General features: G+C 40.4%; 1 protein-coding gene across 3 annotated transcripts in view; it reads left to right on the top strand.

The window, feature by feature from the left end:
- LOC149419578 (thrombospondin type-1 domain-containing protein 7A-like) overlaps positions 1–18,847 on the top strand; it is a 68,783-nt gene extending 49,936 nt beyond the window's left edge. For 2 of the 3 annotated variants that reach the window (XM_089637898.1, XM_089637899.1), the window contains exons 7-26: positions 344–449; positions 1,246–1,448; positions 2,590–2,785; positions 3,469–3,587; positions 4,945–5,099; positions 5,931–6,040; positions 6,703–6,918; positions 8,117–8,282; positions 8,555–8,850; positions 8,965–9,109; positions 10,515–10,694; positions 10,944–11,088; positions 11,383–11,548; positions 11,814–11,902; positions 12,953–13,101; positions 13,589–13,715; positions 14,752–14,880; positions 15,869–16,011; positions 16,155–16,363; positions 16,916–18,847. In XM_089637898.1, the coding sequence (XP_089494024.1) occupies positions 344–449; positions 1,246–1,448; positions 2,590–2,785; positions 3,469–3,587; positions 4,945–5,099; positions 5,931–6,040; positions 6,703–6,918; positions 8,117–8,282; positions 8,555–8,850; positions 8,965–9,109; positions 10,515–10,694; positions 10,944–11,088; positions 11,383–11,548; positions 11,814–11,902; positions 12,953–13,101; positions 13,589–13,715; positions 14,752–14,880; positions 15,869–16,011; positions 16,155–16,363; positions 16,916–17,049 (3,183 nt within the window). In that variant the 3' untranslated portion in view covers positions 17,050–18,847. The remainder of the gene's footprint in view (positions 1–343; positions 450–1,245; positions 1,449–2,589; positions 2,786–3,468; positions 3,588–4,944; positions 5,100–5,930; positions 6,041–6,702; positions 6,919–8,116; positions 8,283–8,554; positions 8,851–8,964; positions 9,110–10,514; positions 10,695–10,943; positions 11,089–11,382; positions 11,549–11,813; positions 11,903–12,952; positions 13,102–13,588; positions 13,716–14,751; positions 14,881–15,868; positions 16,012–16,154; positions 16,364–16,915) is intronic. The other variant, XM_089637900.1, reaches the window with a different exon arrangement.
- Positions 18,848–21,451: the final 2,604 nt, after the last annotated feature.

Below are 21,451 nucleotides of genomic sequence, written 5' to 3'. Positions count from 1 at the left end.
GAGAACTCAAATGTACGTCACTCCTAGACACACTGCCCTCCTTAACCCTTTTCCTTCTCAGATCTTCCTCTGCTTCCTTTCCTTAAAAAAACCCTCCACACAGCTCCCCAAAGACAACATAGGCCTTGAGGGAAATTATTTTCCTCGGGCCTCCTGTGTTTTTTCAGTAACCTAATTTTTATAATAAAACTAGGGCCACAACAACTCCCAGACCAATATTGAAGATGAATCCCGGTAATGAAATCAATTTGGGTGTATATTTTTGGACCTTCTAAACTGAAATCTCTTTTCATCTGTGTTGTTTATTCTTGAATGGAGTGTAAGCATTTGCTTGTCCTTGTAGGTTCCGTGCCCCCGAGACTGCGTGGTGGGGGAGTGGGAGCCCTGGGGTCCCTGCACGCCCCTCTCCACCTGCCCCATGAGTCCCGTTTCCGTGCTGACAGCTGTTGGTATGTCTCATTGAAACTAATGGAAACATATCTACTATATAATTCAGAACTGGATCAACCTTTATTTATTTCACCCAAAGTAGTTAGTAGTAGCAAATTAATTGGGAGAAAAGTTCAGTATCCGAACAAAAAAATATTTTGAATCTTATTCTTCTTATTGATTGAGCGTAGAGAAGTTTTGTTTAAGCTCGTAATTTGTTTGATACGTTCCGGTTCCTGTTCAAGATGTTGGCCTTTTGGATAGTACATTTTTATCCCACCAGAGTTCGCATGATCGTGGTTCTTACTATGAACTGTCAAATCAGAGCAATCAACAACATGGTACCTACTGGCCTGGAGAAAGTTTGGGAAAGAATTTTCATTGAGTTTTCTTTGGACGAATAGTATTATTCTTTACTTGAAATAAAAAAAGTTACCTAAATAAAATATTTATGGTTTATAATAAATTACGAAGGTATGGATTTACAACACTATTACATAAGTAGGTACTTATGTAAATCCCTACCTTGTAAGTACAACTGTTATGATTTCAGAGGAAATTTTGGTTTTGATTTATTAAATAAAAAAATTAGAAACATACTTTTTGGACGCGAGACAACAGAACTACTTATGGTAGCATACGAAAAACAAGAACTTCTGACAAGCTACGTGTCACAGACAGTCCCGACAACACAGATACACTGAGCAGTCGTGCGGGATGTAGGTTCAATAGTTCCTTTTGTGTGACCAAAAAGTGTTTCGTCTGAGTTATACACATAAAATATAAGTAATCACTAGTGTTGTGTGGGTTTTTCAGGTTTTAGGAAGCGCACGCGCCGTGTTGTGGTGGCTGGCTCGTCGGGCGGCGCTCCGTGCGGGGCACTAGCCGAGGTGCAGCCCTGCAGCTCCCCCGTGTGCCACCGCTGGGTCCCGGGCTCGTGGGGCGCCTGCCAGCTGGCAGGGCACCGCTGTGGCTCCGGCCGCCGCGAGCGACACCTGTCATGCCAGGACCTAGAAGGGGTAACTAACTAACTCACTCAACTAACCAAATGCACCTGAACCTCCTATACAGAGTTCACAGATGCTAAATAATATCCAACTGCTGCAGAGACCTAAGACCCAACCCTGTACAAATCAAAATATTTTGCCCCACGTGGTGGACTTAGAAGTGCTAGAAGGGGTAACTAACTCACTCAACAAACCAAATACACTACGGACCTAGTTTTAAGAAGTTTCGTTCGCCTTTTAGAAGCTTGGCAAACCTCTTGTACAGAATTCACAGATGCACTGCTGTACTTACTATTAGATTTCTTGTCTGAAGCTCCTAGATAGCTGAATTAAAAACTCTTGACTCTTAGCAAAAAGACCAATACGTTTCCTATCTGAACATTTGAAACTTTAGGTCTCAGAACAGACATCGTCTAGTGAGGTGGGTAACATGCTTGCATTTGTTACCATGTTATAAGAAAAGATCGGAAATGAGAAGAATTTTCAGATTAAGACATGCACTAATGGTAAGAATATTATGTTTGTTAGACCTCTCCAATATGCTTGACATGTTAACTAAATGAAGATGTCGACCACACATTCATGAAGTGTGTTAAATATGAAAAACAAAGAGTGACAATTTTGATGACCTCAAACCCATCGGAAGTCAACTGAGTTGTATGCAATATTATCAATGAGAATCACGAAATTTGTTAGATTTTTAGATCTTTAGAAAATGACAACACTATGTGAGTCAAAAGCTTCGATAATAAAAATGGTAAAAAAAAACAGTAATAAACGTCCGGGTTGTCAGGATTTTTGTTATTATCATTTTAGGTGAATGCTGTGTCTGTTCGATAAGTCAAATGCGTCAAGCACTTATACATGATTGACATTCATTGGTAACGTGTTAGTTTGTTGTGCTACACGCCCGGCACATTCCCACTTGAGTTCTGAGATTGTGTTTTAATACATATCGGCAAACTATGTTTTGCTCCTAATTCACTCGTTCGTCTTCCTATCTACTTAGCATAGTTCTCTATGTCGTAGTAATTTTATGACAACGTTCTTGACAAGAGTCACTTATTGAATTCAGATTCAAAACAATATTCAGATCTTCAAAATCAATAACAGCGTATGGACACTTCTGGAATGTGTGGTTGATTGATTCCAGAATGCCTTGCCGGAGAGACACTGCGTGGGACCGACAAGCAGGCCCGCCGTGCACGAAGAGTGCCGTGTGGCGTGCCCACGGGACTGCGTGCTAAGCCCCTGGGGGCCGTGGGGGCCCTGTAGTCGCCCTTGCTCTTCCCGCCACCACAAAGGCTACCGACACCGCAATAGGACCATCGTGGCCCCTGCTGCCGAAGGTTACTAATTATTATTATGTCACCCTTATTTTCACTATAGAAAGGCTTTATTACCTACTGAAATAATAAGAAACTTCAGTCCACGTTTTTTATCAATATTGACCTCCTAACAATACCCGCACTTAATAATTTTGAAAGCTTTAGTTTTAAAATGCAGCAAATCTATGGCCTATCAGGCCTTGGAACGCAACAGATTTTGTATTGTCACGTGATCAAGTCAGCGCCATCGAGATACGACAGTTTACAAATGGCCACGATTGTTGTTGATACTTTTGTTACTGTTGATCTCTTTATTGTATTACCGCAAGTATATTAAATAAGCAGAGTGATAAGACTATTTTAAACAGCGAAGTTTACCTAGCGGTAGCACTCGATTCGTACTTTGGCGGTCGACGGCCCAGGTCTGTACTCTAGTCGGCTGTAGGTCTATCAGGTGTTACCTCGCAGCGAACAAAGATTTTTTTTCATTCAACAGGTCAGTAGTCAGTAAAGCACCAAAGTTTTTATCGCAGAATCGGGACTTTTTATTTTTAAATTTAACTACTTCTAATTCAAGAACACATTGTAAAACGACAGCATCTCGTCACTATTTATATTGAATTGTACCAATATGTAAAAATATAACAACTTCCACAATCCATTCAATTCTGACATCTTAAACTTAACAATATTTCTGTTTGTAGATGGATACCCGTGCCAGGGAGAGCTGACGCAGACCGAGGAGTGCAACTCTCAGGGTTGCCAGGGCTACTCCTGGCTCACCCTCCCCTGGCAACCTTGCTCCGCCCGCACCAACTGTGATGTGAGCACTTGCTTCTCTTATCTTTCCTGTGGAAACCTTGAATGTACCGACTTTTATGTTTAAATGAATAGGATTGTGGCGATTCAACCGCGTACTTTATTTCTAGTAAAATTATTCCTTCTCTTTCTCATAAGAACTGTGTCTTTCAAAATAATAAATCAGTGATCAGAATCATCAATTACATGTATTAGAAAGTGTGACCGGATAACTCATCAAAATGACAATTCAACGATATAAAGTCATGAAAAGTGATGAAACAAAAACTAGGTTAAAAAGGTTACGCAGGTTAGGTTTATAGGTTAGTTTTTTTTCATCGCTTTTGATGAATTTAAATTTCAATTTGGGAGGCGGGTATGGGTACCGCCGCCTCGGGAACCATTTATTGGGTAACCAACACCTCTGCCATAGATCACCCTAAGTGGTTCGCTAAGTTTAGTGACTTAACAGATGTTCATGGGGTGAGGTTTGTCCGGGTCTTGGCAAATGTGTCTGCTCACCAACTGCCTGTCAGACTAGATTGGGATAAAATGATTGATGTAGACCTTTTGACCTCTCCAGCAGGACTCTCTCAGAACATCGCCTTGCACCGCAGTGGCAGGGATGGAATCATATGTCCGTCACTCCTGGACACACTGACCACCAGATTCCCTAACCTAACCTAACTCAACCCTCATACCATTTTCCTTCACAGGATTTTTTCCCCCTTTCTTTCCTAAAAAGACCCTCCACACAGCATCCCCAAAGATGACATGGGTCCTGAGGGGAATTATTTTCCTAAATGCCTCCCGTTTGGAGCAAATGTAATAAAAAAATGACTTTACGTCACTTTTTAAAAGTGTGTTGAATTGTCTTTGAGTTGAGCTATCATGGAACCATTAGAAAGATGGCTTACCAAGAACCCCTAACCTTATATAATTATATGGATCGCTTCTAAAAAGGCCAATGTCAGTTTTTTTTTTCATTTTCACTAACCCTTATAGAATTAGCTCTTTTTAACAAGGTTTAATTTTAAGAAAAGCGTTTTTCTTGTATAGAATTGGCCCCGAAAATCAAAAATCCTTTCTCGAAATTGAAAGTTTTATTTTAGAATTCAGAAGATAACCCAATATTGATATGAAATAAATATCACAATACATTGACCTAAGATCACAGGCACATCACAGCATTAGTTCCATTTGTAAAGCCATTTTTGAAAGGTCCCTCAAAATTAACAATTAACATCCCAATATTCAGACCTGACTGAGCTCACAATATATGATTAAATTAACCCTGTCGCAGAATCAAAGCAAGCATGTTTAAAGAACATCCTAATGAAGATATACATGCAATATGGTGTATTGTGATTGATTGATTGCAGGGAGATACGTGTCCTGAAGAAGACAACGAGACGGACAGGAACGGATCGGGAGCGCAGAATGGAGCGGGAGGCGAGGAACCGTGCGGCAACTCGCTGCAGCAGAGCCGGGAGGTGTGGTGCATGGAGAACAGTGACCGCAGGGTTCAGGACTCACAGTCAGTACCGTATTATGGGTTGGCTTTTGAATTGAGTAGAGACTTGAGGCTAAGCTCAGTAGTTCTTGGTATCCGGTAATTGACTGCTACACCAGAACTAAAGAAAAGCAGAAACGCAGAAAACCACTTTAAAATTATACGTTACCGTCAGCTCTTAGAGGGTTGGAGCTGGCAAAACGGTATCACATCTTTTTTTTTTTTTTTTTATATTATTTCTTTTTTTTATTGTACAACAGAACATTCATTCCAGTTACAGTACAATTTTACATCATATCAGCATTTAGGTAAGTGACTCTTCAATAATTGTTTTAGGTCATTTAGAGAACAGTCACTTACATCCAAATTCTTTGCTAGTTCGTTCAACAGCACCACTCCCCTCGTCATGCTATGCTTTGCCAGGACGTCGGTTTTGCCTTTTGGTACTCTGAATACATAAGCAGACATTTCACCACAACCTTAAATTACACATCTGCCCTGATGATGGACACTGCAATGCTGTCCGAAACGTTGGCTAAAGAAGGAGGTAGCGCAACACTGCATAATACACCAAAAACAAATCACTATCTTTGTCAATTTATTTAAAATGTGAAAAAACCTGTTATTTAGAAAATTGAATTTTATCAAGTATGTTTTTCTCTAGTAAAACACTTGAATTTTTTTTTAATATTTTCTGTCAAAGGCTTCTTTTCAGTCTTAATAGTGCCCTTTGCTTTTAATACCTTGATTTTAATTTGTTCTGTACAAGGTTTTAAACCTCTACCTATGGATAAGACTACAAGCAACGCCAGCCACTATCCTCGAGCTAAAGTGTGTATATCTGTGTGATTCCAGCTGCAGCCCCCTGAAGAAACCGGAGACGCTACGCGGCTGTGACAAGGCCTGCTCCGAGCCCTGCAAGCTCTCCGCCTGGTCGCCCTGGACCCCCTGTCCTACTGACTGCGGTAAACTAACTTCTCACTGTTCTATCAATCTATAGAATGTAACGGAAATAAGCCTTTACCTTTTAATAATACTGTGGTCAATGCTTAATTGCATAATCATTATGGTGTCTTGTCTTTTTTCACAAGAAATGGTCTGCTTTAACACAACTTCCAAAACATGCTGTGGAGACAGTATCAGCTGTAGTCATGTTCACCTGATGAGACCACGATTTTTATTTGTAATTTTTTTTTGTTAGTTTCAATTTCAAAATTTGTACATGATGTAAGTATAAATTCAATTTTTTTCACAGTATAGTTTTCAGTTCTGAGGCGGCCTGTAGTTTTTAAACTCTTGTATTTAGTTTCAAGTTGTCTTTGCATCTCCTTCATAATGTTTGTAAGTTGAATATCACTTTGTTCTCTCAGCCATGTTTTTACTTTTGTTTTAAATATATTCATTTCCATTCTTTTTTTGTTTTATTTGGTAGAGCATTGTATAATTTCGTAGCTTAGAATTTATATACTATATACTGGTTTGGGGAGACCCTTTGACCTCTCCAACAGGTCTCTCGATCCATCGACTTGTGCCACAGCGGGAGGGATAGATTCATACATCTATCACTCCTGGACACATTGACCTGTTTCCTTCCCAGAATGAATAAGTCTATTTTATATGTTACCAGAAGGTGGCATCCAAGAACGCGAGCGGTTCCAGGAGGCCGGCTGGGAGCGCGCGGAGTCGTGCGGCGCGCTGAGAGAGCGGCGATCCTGCCCCTCCCCGCGCGGCCCCAACGGGCCTGTGGAGGCTCGAGGTCCCGCCCCACACTGGGCCCATGGTGCCTGGTCGCCCTGCCAACTGCCCACTGGCCTCACCTGTGGGAAAGGAATCATGACCAGAGGTGAGGACTATTCAACTTTTTCTTTTTTTGGGAAAACCAACAATTTACAATATTTTTGGGTATGGTAAAATATATAATATAATAACTGAACCATGTACAGGGTTTTCATTCAAGTTTTTGAGTTGTTAGTGATTATAAAAGGAAAAAATTGTTAGAATAGACTATGGGGATGGGGTTTTATTTTTTTATTTATTTATTAAGCCCTTTTTCGGGGCTTTTACTTTATTGTATTTTTTTATTTTATTTTATTTTTTCATAAATACGGCATAACAATGCCATCAACAAAAGTAAGAATAGTGAATGTACAAAAATGGGAATATTAAGAAATATACATTATTTATTGTACATAACTGAATTGCTTCATTAACAATATTTTATATTTGTTTAAAGATAAATTGAAGATGTCCACTGACTTGGTATAATTGTTTCCTTCCATTAGTATTCTGGGCAAAGCGGAATACATATGGTAGTTAGTCCCAGAATTTCTGCACTGAAATAAATCCTGACTTCTAGTATTATGTTGTGGAATCCGAAAGCTTATCAATTCTAGCAATATCAACTAAATCATTTAGAAATTTATATAGAAATACCAAGTCAGTGAAAATTCTTCTGTCTGACAATTTGAGCATATTCATATAATTTAACGTTGAGTGTTGTAGTTCAACATAATTGCTGGAATACCCATTTTAAAATGTATAAAACGTAAGAATTTGTTTTGTATTCTTTCAACAGCTTGTACATGTATATTATAATGTGGGTTCCAGACAGGAGAATTGTACTCGAGTTGACTTTGTGTACTTGAGTAGAAGCTGTGGAGGGCTGAGTTAAATAAATCGTTTCACTCTGTGAAGTGATTAAAATGTATGAAGCTCGATTAATGAATGTGTTTTTTTTTTTTGAGTTAGTGTTGCATTGAGTGATGTTTAACTTGTGGTTTTGTCTGGTTTGTCTGATGGGCACCCTTAATTGCATTCTATTACAGAGATAAAAAATAGTATATCGGCGGTTCTCTACGACTTTCCAGTGACCAAATCCTGAAAAATGCGACTGACTCCTCATTAAAAGATACAGCTCCAAGTAGTTATGGCAAGCAATAGTAACCTTAGATAAATGGGAAGACAGATATAAGGCTATCTGAATCTTTTGTTTTCAATTTTTTTTAAATATGGTGTGTTTGACTTTGACTTTATTGTTGTAGGCATCTGGTGCTCGCTGCAGCACCACAAGGTGAATGTGGGCGCGTGTACCGGACCTCCGCCGCACTCTGCGCTCAGCTGCACCGTGGACTGCCGCAATCACTGCCAGCTTAGCGCCTGGTCGCCCTGGAGCGTCTGCACGGAGCCCTGCACCGGGGTCACCACCAGGTCAGTAGCGCTGCACCAACCCTCAAAGTTGTCTACCACTCAGAAATTCTCAATAACATATTTTTCAGTGTTTTCACACATAAATCGCACCTTCACGACTCTAGGCTGCCATTGCACTGATTTAGTAACGAAGTATGGCTGAAGCCATTTGGTGTAATGTTTCATTTCACAAAAACATTTGAACAGTTAACAGCCAAGCTCCACATCCCTCCAGTTCTCTCCATTGTTCTGATTTTGAGTGTGTAACTATTGTAAAACTTCCAACGTTGCAGGTCTCGCAAGAAGCTAGGTGACTCCCCTTGCCCAAACACGGTGCTGTACGAGGGCCACGAGTGCCCTTGTCGCGGTTTCCACGCCCAGCTGGTTGGTTCCTGGTCCTCCTGCATCATTCCCGCGCCCACAGCCAACCCGATGAGTCTGGACACAGCCACTGCGCACGTGACTGCTGACAGCGAGCGCGAGGCGGGCGAGTGTGGCATCGGCTGGCGCTACCGCAGGATGGTCTGCCTGGACTCCACCGGCCGAGCAGTGGAGCCACACTGGTGTCGCTACCACCTGGCTGCCTTAGGTAACCTGCTTTTGATATAATAATCAGTGGTCAACCTCTTTATCAAGGGCTATATTAGCCAATTGTCGGTAGGTAGAAAGAAATTTGATCTAATTAATCCTTTTCCTGTCACAGTTGACAGTGGCCCTCTGGCGGGGCTGTTGGCTGAAGAGTGCACTGTGCCGTGCGAGGTGGACTGCCGGGTGAGCCGCTGGAGCTCTTGGGGACCTTGCGAGCTTGGAGATGCACCCTGCGGAGTGGGCACTCACACCAGAACTAGGTAACCTCCGTAGAATAAAGAAGAAAACTAGAAGTGCCTTCCATATGAATTTGAATGGAAACAAATGTGCCAAACTTAGTACCTTTTGGTTTAAATTGTATATCGCCATCCCATTTGAATTTGGTAATCATGCTGAAACACAGTTTTGTATGGAAATGTAATCTGAAATTAGGCTTACATTTGGATCATGAAACTCTCCCACAAGGCACTTCTTGTGTTATTCTTTATTCTATGATAAACACCATCATCATTACGATGCTACCAGGGTGGCTCTGCTAATGTTCTCTACTGGCTTCGGTCACTAATCAAACTTCTCCAGTCCTCAGGCCTTCCCATCCTGCTTCGATCTTCTTCTATATACGTAGTCAGTTCCTTGTTCCTTGGTCTGCCTTTTTGCATTGGTTAAACTTCGACTTCATACTTTGTTGTGATTTTCGATGTCTTATTTAATTATTTCAGTATCTAAAAACATAACAAAAATATTATTTCAATCTGTTTTAAAAGATCAGTCATCCTATCCAGATCCAAACACAACAAATAGACATAAAAGGTAGGTTTTATACGAGCCGCAACAAATCTTTCCGAAACTCTGATTTCATCCGAAGGGATTCTATTTAACAGCAGGATAGCATAACATTGGCAACTTAGTCCTGCAGATCAGGAGATAAAACAGTCTATGCTGTCGGTGAGGATCACAGAAATTACTGCTCTCCATGATTATCGAATTTTCGAAATATGCACAAATCAGGTTGAAGAAATGTGAAGAATGTGCACAATCCTGCTGAACCTGGTTCATTCCGAGCATACCCAAGAAAAAGTCAGTAGGATAGAGCCACGGGTAGTAGCTATACTCCCTCAGGTAAAAAATCTGGCATTCTGAAAATGTGCACAAAAGCATAAGGCCACCCCATTAAAGTATTTGGGATGTACGGAATCCTACAATGTCTTTATGATGAATTTGATTCTTGAATTTCATTTTTTAATCTTATTTTATTTTACTAACAAACCTAAATGGCTGAATTTAAAATAAAAAAAAAATATTCATAACACTTCTATCAAATACATAACCTATAATAATACCTCCAAATTCTGACACTTTTCATACATTCTGATGGCAACACTAGCGCCCTGAGCGGGTAGAGTTGTTGATATTGCCACTATTTCACTGGAGTTAATATTATAGGGTATTTGCTTCTACTGTAGACAGTCGTAAAAGTCATGTTCATGTTGTGTACGATCAATTTTTATAGATTGCAAGGCCATTACAAGGCCAGCCCATACTACTTGAGATGTTAGGAATCCTACAATGTTTTAAGATCAATTTGATTTTTAAAGGTATGTTTAAAGGTAGAGCTTAACCAGTGTGTGAAAAAAGCATTACTAAATTACTTTGTTTTTATTGCAGAAATATTTTGGTAAACGCAACGCGGCGCGGCAGACCTTGCGGAGAGACAACGCAGTCCAAAGTGTGCAGCAAGCCTTGTGGCCAGTACGGCTGGGAGGTGGGTGGCTGGAGCGCCTGCCAGCTTATTCCCCATCACCGCAACCGAGGCTGCGGAACCGGAGACCAGAGCCGCACTGTCAGGTTACTCCATACAAAATTTTAATACTAATATTCAATTCAAAACTCGTTTTCATCATCACGTCAACATCGTCATCTTATTCCTATATTGTTGTTGGGTCAACCTCAGAATAAAATTTTAGATTTGTGTAAAAATAAATCCTCGCCAACCGCCCACCCGCCACATTCTTTTTTATGAATAGACTAACTGAAGACTCCGGAGTTGACACACAAATACTCTTTCTTCTTTATAAATGTGATGTTTGATTTTAGGTGCATAGAGCTTACCACGAGGATCACCATGGAGGACGCCCTGTGCGACCCGGTAGACCAGCCCGCCGACCTCAACGCCTGCCACATGCCGTGCCCCGGAGAGTGCGTACTGTCTAGCTGGAGCGATTGGAGTCAGTGTGCTGCCGTGAGTCCAATGAATTCATATTTCAATGATTTGTATAGGATGGAAAAAAATCATATCAAGGGGAGGTCCTGGATCTCAAAAACAAACCAGAGAAGAGAAATCATTTTATGATTGTTTCCAAAATTTGTGACAATAAGTACTAATAGTTCTTGAGTAATAGGTGCTGTGTGAATAGCAATGTGATTGTTATGAGGCTGATGAAAACTAAGGAGGCAAAGTAGGCTCCCCTAATGGGAGACCTTTGTAAATGAACTAATGTACAAAACATCCATTAAAATACCATTTTGTTTCCAGCCATGCCTTGGGCGCGCTCAGCGAGACCGCACCAGGGCCCAGCTGCGCGCCCCTGCGGCCGGCCACGAATGTGCCCCCCTGGTGCAGGCAGAGCCCTGCGTGCTCAACCAGACCTGCTTCCATTACAACTGGCGGATCACAGCTTGGGGGGCGTGCCTGCCTCTTGGTCCGTATGACTGTCATCTAATCTAATATTAAACGCTAATTGTTATCCCTCCTAATCTAACAATCTGATGTAAGATAATCTAACATAACTTAACCTAGTAATTAATTTTCCTACCCAGGAAAATTATATAAATGGTACATAAAATGTATACTTTACGTATGTTTCATAAAACTAATCGATTTAATTAACAATAATGTTATAATTAATGTTAATAATGGTAATAAGATGATGTAAACTAAAATTTGCTCGGTCTTTATTATTGCAGGAGGTTCTCCATGTGGTGAAGGAATGGAACAACGCGCCATATTCTGCGAGAGGAACGATGGCAGACAAGTGAACAATTCCTTCTGCGATGTAAGTTCTAGTTTAACCCAAAACGAGACAGGCAATAATCACTCAAAACGAATAGATGAGGTAGCTAATGGGACTTTTATCAGAACATTTGTTTGATTTGCTTGGTGTAATGTATGCTCTATTTAAACAGATCAGGCAAAGGAGGCTGTATGGAAGCCAGAGTCAAGTTAGTCTCTAAATTACAAGTACGCTCCATGGTTGAATTGAACCACCTTTTGTCTGGGGCACCAAAATACCTGAAAAAGCCCTTGACTCTGTCCAGAAATGGTCGGTTCGTATGATAGATCTCCTATCTTAAGGGAATATTATAGGCTGCAATCTTTAAAGCACAGGCGTCGGGTGGGAATGCTGTCTTTGTTCTACCAATATTTCAATGGACGACGCTCCGAGGAACTAGCGTCATTGATCTCTACGACACCGGTGCACAGTCGACAAACGCGCGTCTAACATTTGTGCACAGCTGACGTTTATAACATGAAAACAAGTTGTATTTTGCGACTCGTTCTTGGGTTCAACAGCTCAGCTGCGGAATGATTTGATGTCTTCTATGTTTCCTACCTTCTACAATGTAAGTCTCTTCAAGAGAAGACCCAGGCTCACTCCTTCTATTCCTCAAAAAGACTCTTCACATGGCATACCCAAAGATGACATAGGCCCTAAGGGAAATTATTTTCCTCTATAAAGTTTATGTAAAAATAAAAAATAAAAACACTGCAAGATTTGATTGTAAATCAATTCCGGAGACACATGCAACTGTTAGAAGAGCAAAGCACCAACAGCTGTAGGACAGGTTTAGGGGTTAAAGAAAAACCCGTTCAACTATTATGTCAATGACCTTCCTTGATTGAAAGGCCCAGATAACTGGAGAGCCACATTGTGGAACCAGACCAGAACATCAAGAGAGATCATTGGGTACCTCTACCGCTGACTAATCACTCCAAAACTCATATCATAACAGGACCCTGAATAACATTTGACATAAACTGCATTATGTATATGAATAACGATCAACATTTAACTCACATAATAAATTTGTGTTTCTCATTTCAGTCCAACATCCGTCCAGTGGAGCCAACTGACCAGTTCTGCTACATAGACTGCCCCATCGACTGCGAGCTGTCCCCCTGGGAGCCGTGGATTACCAAACTCTGCTCCTGCGGCGTACACACCAACAGTGTCAACGACCTTCTCCGCTTCAGGTTTTTTTTCTTTTAATTTACTCAATACATTATTTTCAATGAGTAATTTGTGAAATAACAAAAATCAAATAAAATTTGACTAATAGCCTGGATTTGACCATGGTGTATTTTTTATTTATTTATTATATTTTAAATAAGGAATTTATACAATTTTCTTTTTCAAACTTTCTTCAGACCAGTAGGTATAATAATACTAATTCATCATGCGAACTCTGGCACGTTAAAAAGGTATTATCCAACAAGCCCATATTTTAAACCGTAACCGGAATGTAACAAATAAATTTACAGACAGATGAAATGCCAAATGGTTGAGTTATAACAGGACTTGGATACGCTCAGTCAAAAAAAATTAAGTTGAAGATCGCGAACGAAACCATCATCTCATGAAGCATAATTGACACCTGAAGATTAGCATGCTATGTTTGTGACTGTCCACAATATATATTTCCACATTGTGATTAGTTGGCATGTTCTGCTTGTGTTGCAGGCGCGTGGTGACGCCAGCCTCGCCGCGTGGCCGACCGTGCCCGCCCGTGACGGTACAGAGCGTGGCATGCCCGCTTAGGCCATGCTACATTACGCGAGGAGAGGACTGGTCGCGCTGCCAACTGGACGTAAGTACTAATCTGCCCTAGCTTTTCTATGCAAAATTAGACAAAAACAATTCATTATTAACAAAGAGGATATTGTCTACGTCTAAATCTACCAACCTTATCTCAATGCGGACTTTGGTGACTTTTAAACTAATGTACGCTGCTTAGTTCGTTTGAAAGTATAAAATATTCAGAAACATGTTCTGATATGATTTGAGATTTTCACGGCTAAGCTTTCTCCTTTTTTAGCCAACATTTCGGACAGCGTTACAATGTCCATCATCAAGGCATATGTGTAGATTATGGTGAAGTGTGTGTTTATGCATGTAAAAGTGATACCGTGTTGCTAGCATTAATCTTCTTAGGGCCAGTAATTCAATATAATAATTAGTGAAATTAATTTGGTTTTCGGTGTTTAGTTTTGATGGAACCGTCAATTACTGGTTACCAAAAACTAATATGAATGAGGTTTTGTTCTATTTCAATTGCCTCCGTAATTATTTTGGGTTTTCCTAGTATTTCAGGAACAAATTCAATGTAATTGCCCGTTTTAATTAGCTGCTTGCCAATTGCCGATTTGTCCGGATGGCCGAGTTTACATTTTTTTTTTTTTTTTTAAAGAAAGACAAACATTCCCGGGTTACGAATAACCCAACAATGTTTGAAAATCTCCTACTACCACCACAGAAAGCCGAAAATGTTGCTTGTGTTGTGATGGAGGACTTAGCCAGCCGAGGAATCGAACACGCGACGCTCGGGTGAGACCCAAGCGCTATGCCCACTCAACCACTGACCGGACATTCTCGAAAGTTTTCCGAGATCCTTCTGGAGACGGTCCGTCCTGTCTGACCTACATATACATTGTTACATCCCGAGAAGCTGAGTTTATAGACTCCAACCCATCTTAAGAGAAACTTACTTTTTGCAGACCTCCGAAAGACTGAAAAAGGAGAAATTTTAAAAGTAATATCTCTTTTTACTAATCTCTAGAAGACTCCATGATGATGCTCCGTGAAATAGATATGTGAATGCTTATCTGATGTATCACTCTTTCCAGCCCGGAGCGACCTGCGGATATGGATTCAAGTTTAGAAACATCTCCTGCGTTAGGGAGACTGATCGCCAGCCCGTTCCCCTCTCCTACTGCGGCCTCAACACCACCACCTGGGAGGACCTCTATGAAGAGGTAACGTAATAAAATGGCACAGGATCAAAGTCTTCAAATGATTCGTAAACTTGTCAAATTCCGCTGCATGCAGAGGCTCTTTAAAAAAACAACACTTGGATATGGATATCAACTTAAATATCTAATGGAGACAATTATTTACGTCGGGGGTTTAAGTAAACATGCACAAAATAGGTGTTTATAGGGTGTTAGTTTGAGTTATTTTAATAATTAATGCATATTTCCAAACCTTCAAACTTAACTTTGATTGAGAAAGAATGGAACTTTAATGCGTCTTTTACCATCACCGTCAATATTAATTTATTGCAGTAAACAAGTTGAAAAGTATATGATTTTTTTGCATAAAGCTTGTCGAATGATTTTGGACTTAATCAGTTAATGTCTGTCACACAGGATGTTATAGCTATAGGATTTATGAAGCTGAAAGTATTTATAAATTATTGGCTTCACGATCATTGCCTACCAAAATGAAATACCTATTGTTAATTTTATTTAAAATATAATTATTTTTTTTTACTTGAATAAAAAATCAGAGTGAAGATCAGTATTTCCTTTTGAATGAACACCATTAGTAAAATTTAGAAATCATTTGTGCTTCAGATTTAAATCCTTCAAAAATATTCAAATATAGAAATATTATATTAAAATAAAATAATTTTTGTACATACTGACCTTTATCACTTGTCTGAATGGATCAGTTCCAATTTTTAAAATGTATTCTCTATTTAATGGTATGTTTGATGGTGATTAGAATACGGAAATCGATAAAAGAAAACATTTTTGTAGTTTTCGAGTTTTTAGAGATTATGTCTTCGATTTCGTTATACTTTTTTGTGAATTTGCTCGCAAGAGTAAAAGTCGTTAAATGGGCAGCTGAAATGAAAAAAAGTCTTCTTTATTAGATAAAAGAAACTAGTAAAGATATTGCCTGCGAGTTGCCCATCTCTGATGTCTAACTAAGTGATTGATCATTACTGATTGCTTGCAGGAGCCCTGCAACGTGGACTGCTACACGGAGTGCCGCAACTCACAATGGGGCACCTGGTCTCTGTGCGACGGGGGCGGCGTCAAGTTCCGCAAGAGGATCACCTACAAACCTGAGGGACCACCCTGCACCGAGGATACCAAGGAGTAAGTATTACCCGTACATACAGTACAGTACAGTACACTAATAAGAACAAACTATCGGTCCAGTAGTTTTTGAGTGCATAGTGCACACACGCACGGACATTGCCTTTTATTAAGTTAAAAGGTGTATTTTGTTATAATTCCAGCGAGGAGGTGTTTGAGTACTCCAACTGCAACATGAGCCTGGCCGTGGTGAAGATGGAGAAGGCAGAGCCCGACTCCTACGAGGGGGAGGAGGGGGGGGAAGGAGATGGCGATGCGGAGGAGGGGCAGGGGGCGGCTAGGGGGGAGGGAGAGGGAGACTACTATATGCAGCCACATGACCAACCCGAGAAGACATACTTGTTGTTTGCAGGTTACTTTTCTATTTTCTCGCACTCGTATACGTATACTTACTTTTTTCTATTTTCTGTCACACTTCTGAATCCTGAATCCATTAGGAAGAATTAACCGTTTAGAACCTTTGGTTCTGAATTCTGAATCTATTAACTGTTCTCTAACTAATCAAGTAACTGATTCTATTTTCATAATAACGTTATTGTTTTTTTACTAAATCATGTTGAGAAATTGTACCATCTTAAGAGATAATGTGTTTTAACATGATGGTAAATTACTATCTTAGCTTAAAAGGACAGACCCTTTGAAAATCATGAAATCTGACTTTACTTGCCAATATTAACCCTACAAAAATCAAAACTATTATATAGCATAGAATCAAAAACATTTCATATGTAGAATTAAAATTAATTTCTGATAAAGACATGTTATATTATTTATAGATACATACTTTATTGCTTGTCTAAATCAGTTCCAATTTTTTAAATGACACTTAAATGCAAAACAAATCCGAGTTCATTGAACCAGAATTACAATCACAGCATTATCTCTATATGCGTACATGTTACAGCAGCGGACAAGCGTACCCCGGTGGAGCACACCGCGCTGGCGGTTGCCATCGCCTCGGCCTCCATGGTGGGCATGCTGGCCCTGCTGTACCTCACCGTGAGGTGCCACAAGGAGCGCGCCGTCCACAAGGTCTAGGCTGCACTCCCCAAGACCCTCGGCAACTATATATGTCCAAGCAGCTGTATCATTGATTGGATGATCATATCACACGTAGGGATATAAGTATATTATGCATATATTTTATATAAAGGATTTTGTGTAATTACGTATCTACTTACTCATCACTAGAAACACATCTCAATGTCTACACTATTTCTACGTAGAATATATAAGCGTGTAGGTTTCATGTTTGCATTCTGATACATCCCCTGAGTGTTCCCTCCCTGTCCCTCCCCTCTTGGACCCGGCTGATCATCAATCTACCCTTGGTGCCCTACTGCCGCGCCGAGGTCACCTGCCTGTGTCATGTCACCTGCCACCTCACCTGTCACCCCACCCTTCACCCCTTCGACGTTAGCTTTAGACTGCTATAAAGAGCAACCAATCTCCTTCTTATTTATTATAGACTGCTGACTTTTTTGCAGATTTGCATTTGACGCCGTCCCATCCCACTGTAATATTCTATGAAAGCCTGCATTTTGTTTTGGCTTAAGTTCGTTATTACAAATATCCAAGCTCGGAAGTGGCGTGTACTAAGTCACTGTCTGTGATCAGGGATCGGGAGTCGAAGGTAAACTCTGGCAGTTGGTGTGTCGACTGTTGCTGGAGTTGGTAGTAGGGCAAAGTAACCCCGCTATGTGGCGCGGAATGCGGCGATTTGGCCTCACCATGTAGTGCAAAAGCGGCGATTTGACCGCGCTGTTAGAGTTAAGCGATAGTGATCCTACGAGGACGTGTTCCAATAATGTTGCACCTATATTATTATATTTGAAATTGTTATGCGTGTTTTCTGGTTGATTTTTATTCTCGCGCTGGTTTGTTGAGTGTTCTGTTATTATATTTATTACGACGAGAGATGGAAGAGCGGAGACGAAAGAGAGGCGAGGTTTCCTCTGAGGCTGACAATAAAGTAGTGAGTAGGACCAGTCACTGGAGGCGTGTCACATATCATCCCAAGTAGTCGGACGTAGCGGATAGGTCGCTGGGAAATTTAATTTCTTTACTATTAAGTGGATAGTTGGGCAAGCGGGTATTTGACAATTCGGTAGATAAAGGTGACGACTTATCATTAGAGAATTGAAATTATGTTTAAAGAATACAATAGTTAGTACGAATCACCACTCACATATCAGAGAACCGCCCAACATACTGCATGTCCATTGGAGTGCTTCTAGACCTATATTTAGAGTGACGGACAGTTCGCCCTCAACCAGAATCACTTCCCAAGCGTAGCGGGAAGTGTGACCCCGCCACAAGAGAACTACCAGTAGCCACCTGAAGCATTGTGCGCGCTTGTGCCGGCCCTGCCTAGCCCAATCACAGCAGCCGCCATTGCCAAGGTACATTTCACTGATTGTAACTTTACTTTCAACTATACCTCATATTTTTATACTATTTTACAAGTTAAACAAAGTATTACTAAATAGAAACTTGAAGCGCAACAATAACCCTTTTCTCGATGAAATGAATCCCTTTGTTTGTTTTGTATGAATTACGCATTGTTTGGCTGGGCGCGGTTTCCCTACTCGTGACAGCTTGTTTGCCCTCGCGAGGCCGGGCGGGTGACGGGCCCCACAGTGCCGACCTCTGCCCGCCCCCACCGTCTGTTGCCAGTTGCCATGTAGAGGGCTCAACACTCCCTTCTACTGTGTCACGCTAACGCACTAAATGTCGTTAGGTATTATTTTATCTCATTGAATAATCTGAATGTTAACCCGTAATATAATATGATGTAAAAATGTGCTTTTTGGTAATAATAAATGTCAAAAATTTTATGTACTTTAAATTGATTTTTATTTTTCCTAATAACCTAACCTATCCTAACCATTACATATTTATTTAATTGTTCTCACTGTACATATTATAAAGTATAATTTTTCATATACATATAAATCAACCTCACTAGGACTAAAAGCTTGCTAGGTTAACAATTTACACATTTGAGTGAAAACTCAAACATAAAGTAGGTAGGTAATCACTACATATGTACATACACAAAAAATAATACAAGGAAGAAAAAAAACATGTGTTACATTAGTGGCCAATTGGGTACTTTGAGAGTGCATTGTAACAATATTTAAACCATAAATAAATCATTATTTCCAAGAAGAAACAAAGGAAAAATAAAGACAACTAGGGTGTCACTCTGCTTTTAGCAAATGGAACTTGTATAAAATAGTATTACTTGAGGAATCACCTACATAAGAAATTTACATAACTATGTACTTACTTATTTTACTTATTCACTAAAAATTCAGTAAGTATTGAAAAAGGGTGGGATGTAGATTAATTCAGATTGATTTAAAACTATCATTGTAGAAAACATGTTCGACCTCTCCACAAGAGTCCCACCTGTCCGAAGCCAATGGGAAAATAGTATAGTTTCAGGGCAATCAGGAGGTTATGTTCCCTCCGGAGGCCGCGGGCGATAGCGTACCTCAGTCAGCCCGCGCTCAGCGATGAGGTTGACGCGCACGGAGCGCAGTTCGCCGGACACCTCGCTCAGGTTCTTGTCAATGTCCTGCAAGTCCTGGTCCAGTGTGGTCTTGAGAGTCTGCAAAAGTAATCCTACTATTAAACTCTTCAGGCTAATTTGTTCGGTTTTGGGTAAAACCTGCCACAGATAGCTGCTCACGATTCGGCACGTCCACGATTGTCACGATAGCTACGTGACATGATACAGGGATGCAGCCACACGTTGCTAGCTGACCTACGCCACGACAACGCCCATTTTCGTACCTGCAGTCTTATAGATTATGGCAAAAAAAATTATTTGTGAACAAAGCTAAAACCACATGTCTTTCACAGTTGCAGATTTACAGGAATAGAACACAAGTTGAAATTGCGAGGGCCCACGAATCACTGAGAAAAATAAAGTAAAACCAGGAGTAACAAAGAATAATATGGCAAAATAGAGTCTTGACATAACACAATGCTCAGTTCCTCAATGCCTCAGTTATTTCTGTGAGATAAAGGGCCTTTTAAAGAAGCACCTCGGTGTAGCGTAGTTATAACAGTCACAAAAAGTTGGCAGTTGTGACAACACTGTTCCTCACAGCATCTTGCCTTGAGACACGGAGGTCTCAAATGAGGATCAGCCATTGCAACAACCGACTAAATCTGCAACGAGACAAGCCCCTTGCACCATAAACCTGTCCTCACGCTTAAAGTATATTTAAAAAATTAAGTGTAATACAGACCTCTGAGATCCAGGTAGCTAGTAACAAACTTCTCTCGGTGAATCCAGTGAATACCCTGATCGCGTGGTTGTACCTGATTCAGAAAACATATTTTAATTATCTAATTGAGTGTTATATAATATTACCAACATGTTGAAATGACAAATTATGCGAACAAACAAAAAAACACAACCTTCACTGAACCATTAAAACGGCTACCAACTTGAAACGGGAACCGGAATGAAACAAACAAATTTACAGCCAAATGGTCTAGTTGGTCGCTACACTGAGTGAATAATATGGAAAATTTAATTCCTCAATCTCCTAACTTTCCTTCGGAAAACATTAAAAAAAGATATACAGACAGGCGGTCGATGCGACGAGGCAAATACATAAAGGCATGGTGTTTGGTACCTGTCTGGCAGGAACATGTCGGTGAACATGTACTCCAGGGTGAGGTGCAGCGCCTGCAACTGCCTCGCCGTGCAGTGCGGGAAGGACACGGCGGGTAGCAGCGCGCGCGCTCCTCGCAGTGCCGCCGCCCCGTCCAGCGCGCGCCGCAAGCTCTCCTGACCCAACCGCACTCGCTCTACGCTAGAGCTAGGAAGAGACGATTAATTAGTGGTTAGCTCACAAATCTCCACCTTAACCTTTACGTACCTGAAGGTCAAAATCATCTTATCACCCGAAGGGGGGTTACCAAAGTCCCCCGTATATCGCGGAGCGATCGTATCTCCTTAATATTCCTTTTGTTCTTTACAGTTACACTCAGATATAAGAGTTTAATTTATTTTTATATCTAACATCACCCACCTTCGCCCAGCAGTCAATCATTCACGCTTTGAATGGAAAACGGTAAAAGAGAACAACATCGAGCGTAACTCAATTACTTATTATTTGTTGTAGCACTTTCCAGTAAAATGTGGATCCGGGAGACGAGTAGTTTCGTCCGAATTGAAAGATTTTATTTAATAACTTAAAAATAGTAACAGGATAATTATTTTAACAGAGGACATCTAACATTATTATAGTACACCAATAAGATAACCATTCCATTTTTTTCTTACATTCTTTGAAATCTAATTTCTTAATTAGATTTTAGTTATTTTTATTTTACAGTAAAGTATGTATAGAATAACTACGTAATAAAATACAATTTACAACATAATAAGAAAAACGTATCTATATTCAGGTTTTAG

This window comes from Hesperophylax consimilis, chromosome 12, assembly GCF_061612785.1.
Source record: "Hesperophylax consimilis isolate HC1 chromosome 12, BYU_Hcon_1.0, whole genome shotgun sequence".
In the NCBI taxonomy this organism is placed as follows: Eukaryota; Metazoa; Arthropoda; class Insecta; order Trichoptera; family Limnephilidae; genus Hesperophylax; species Hesperophylax consimilis.
This window is presented reverse-complemented; position numbering and strand designations above follow the sequence as displayed.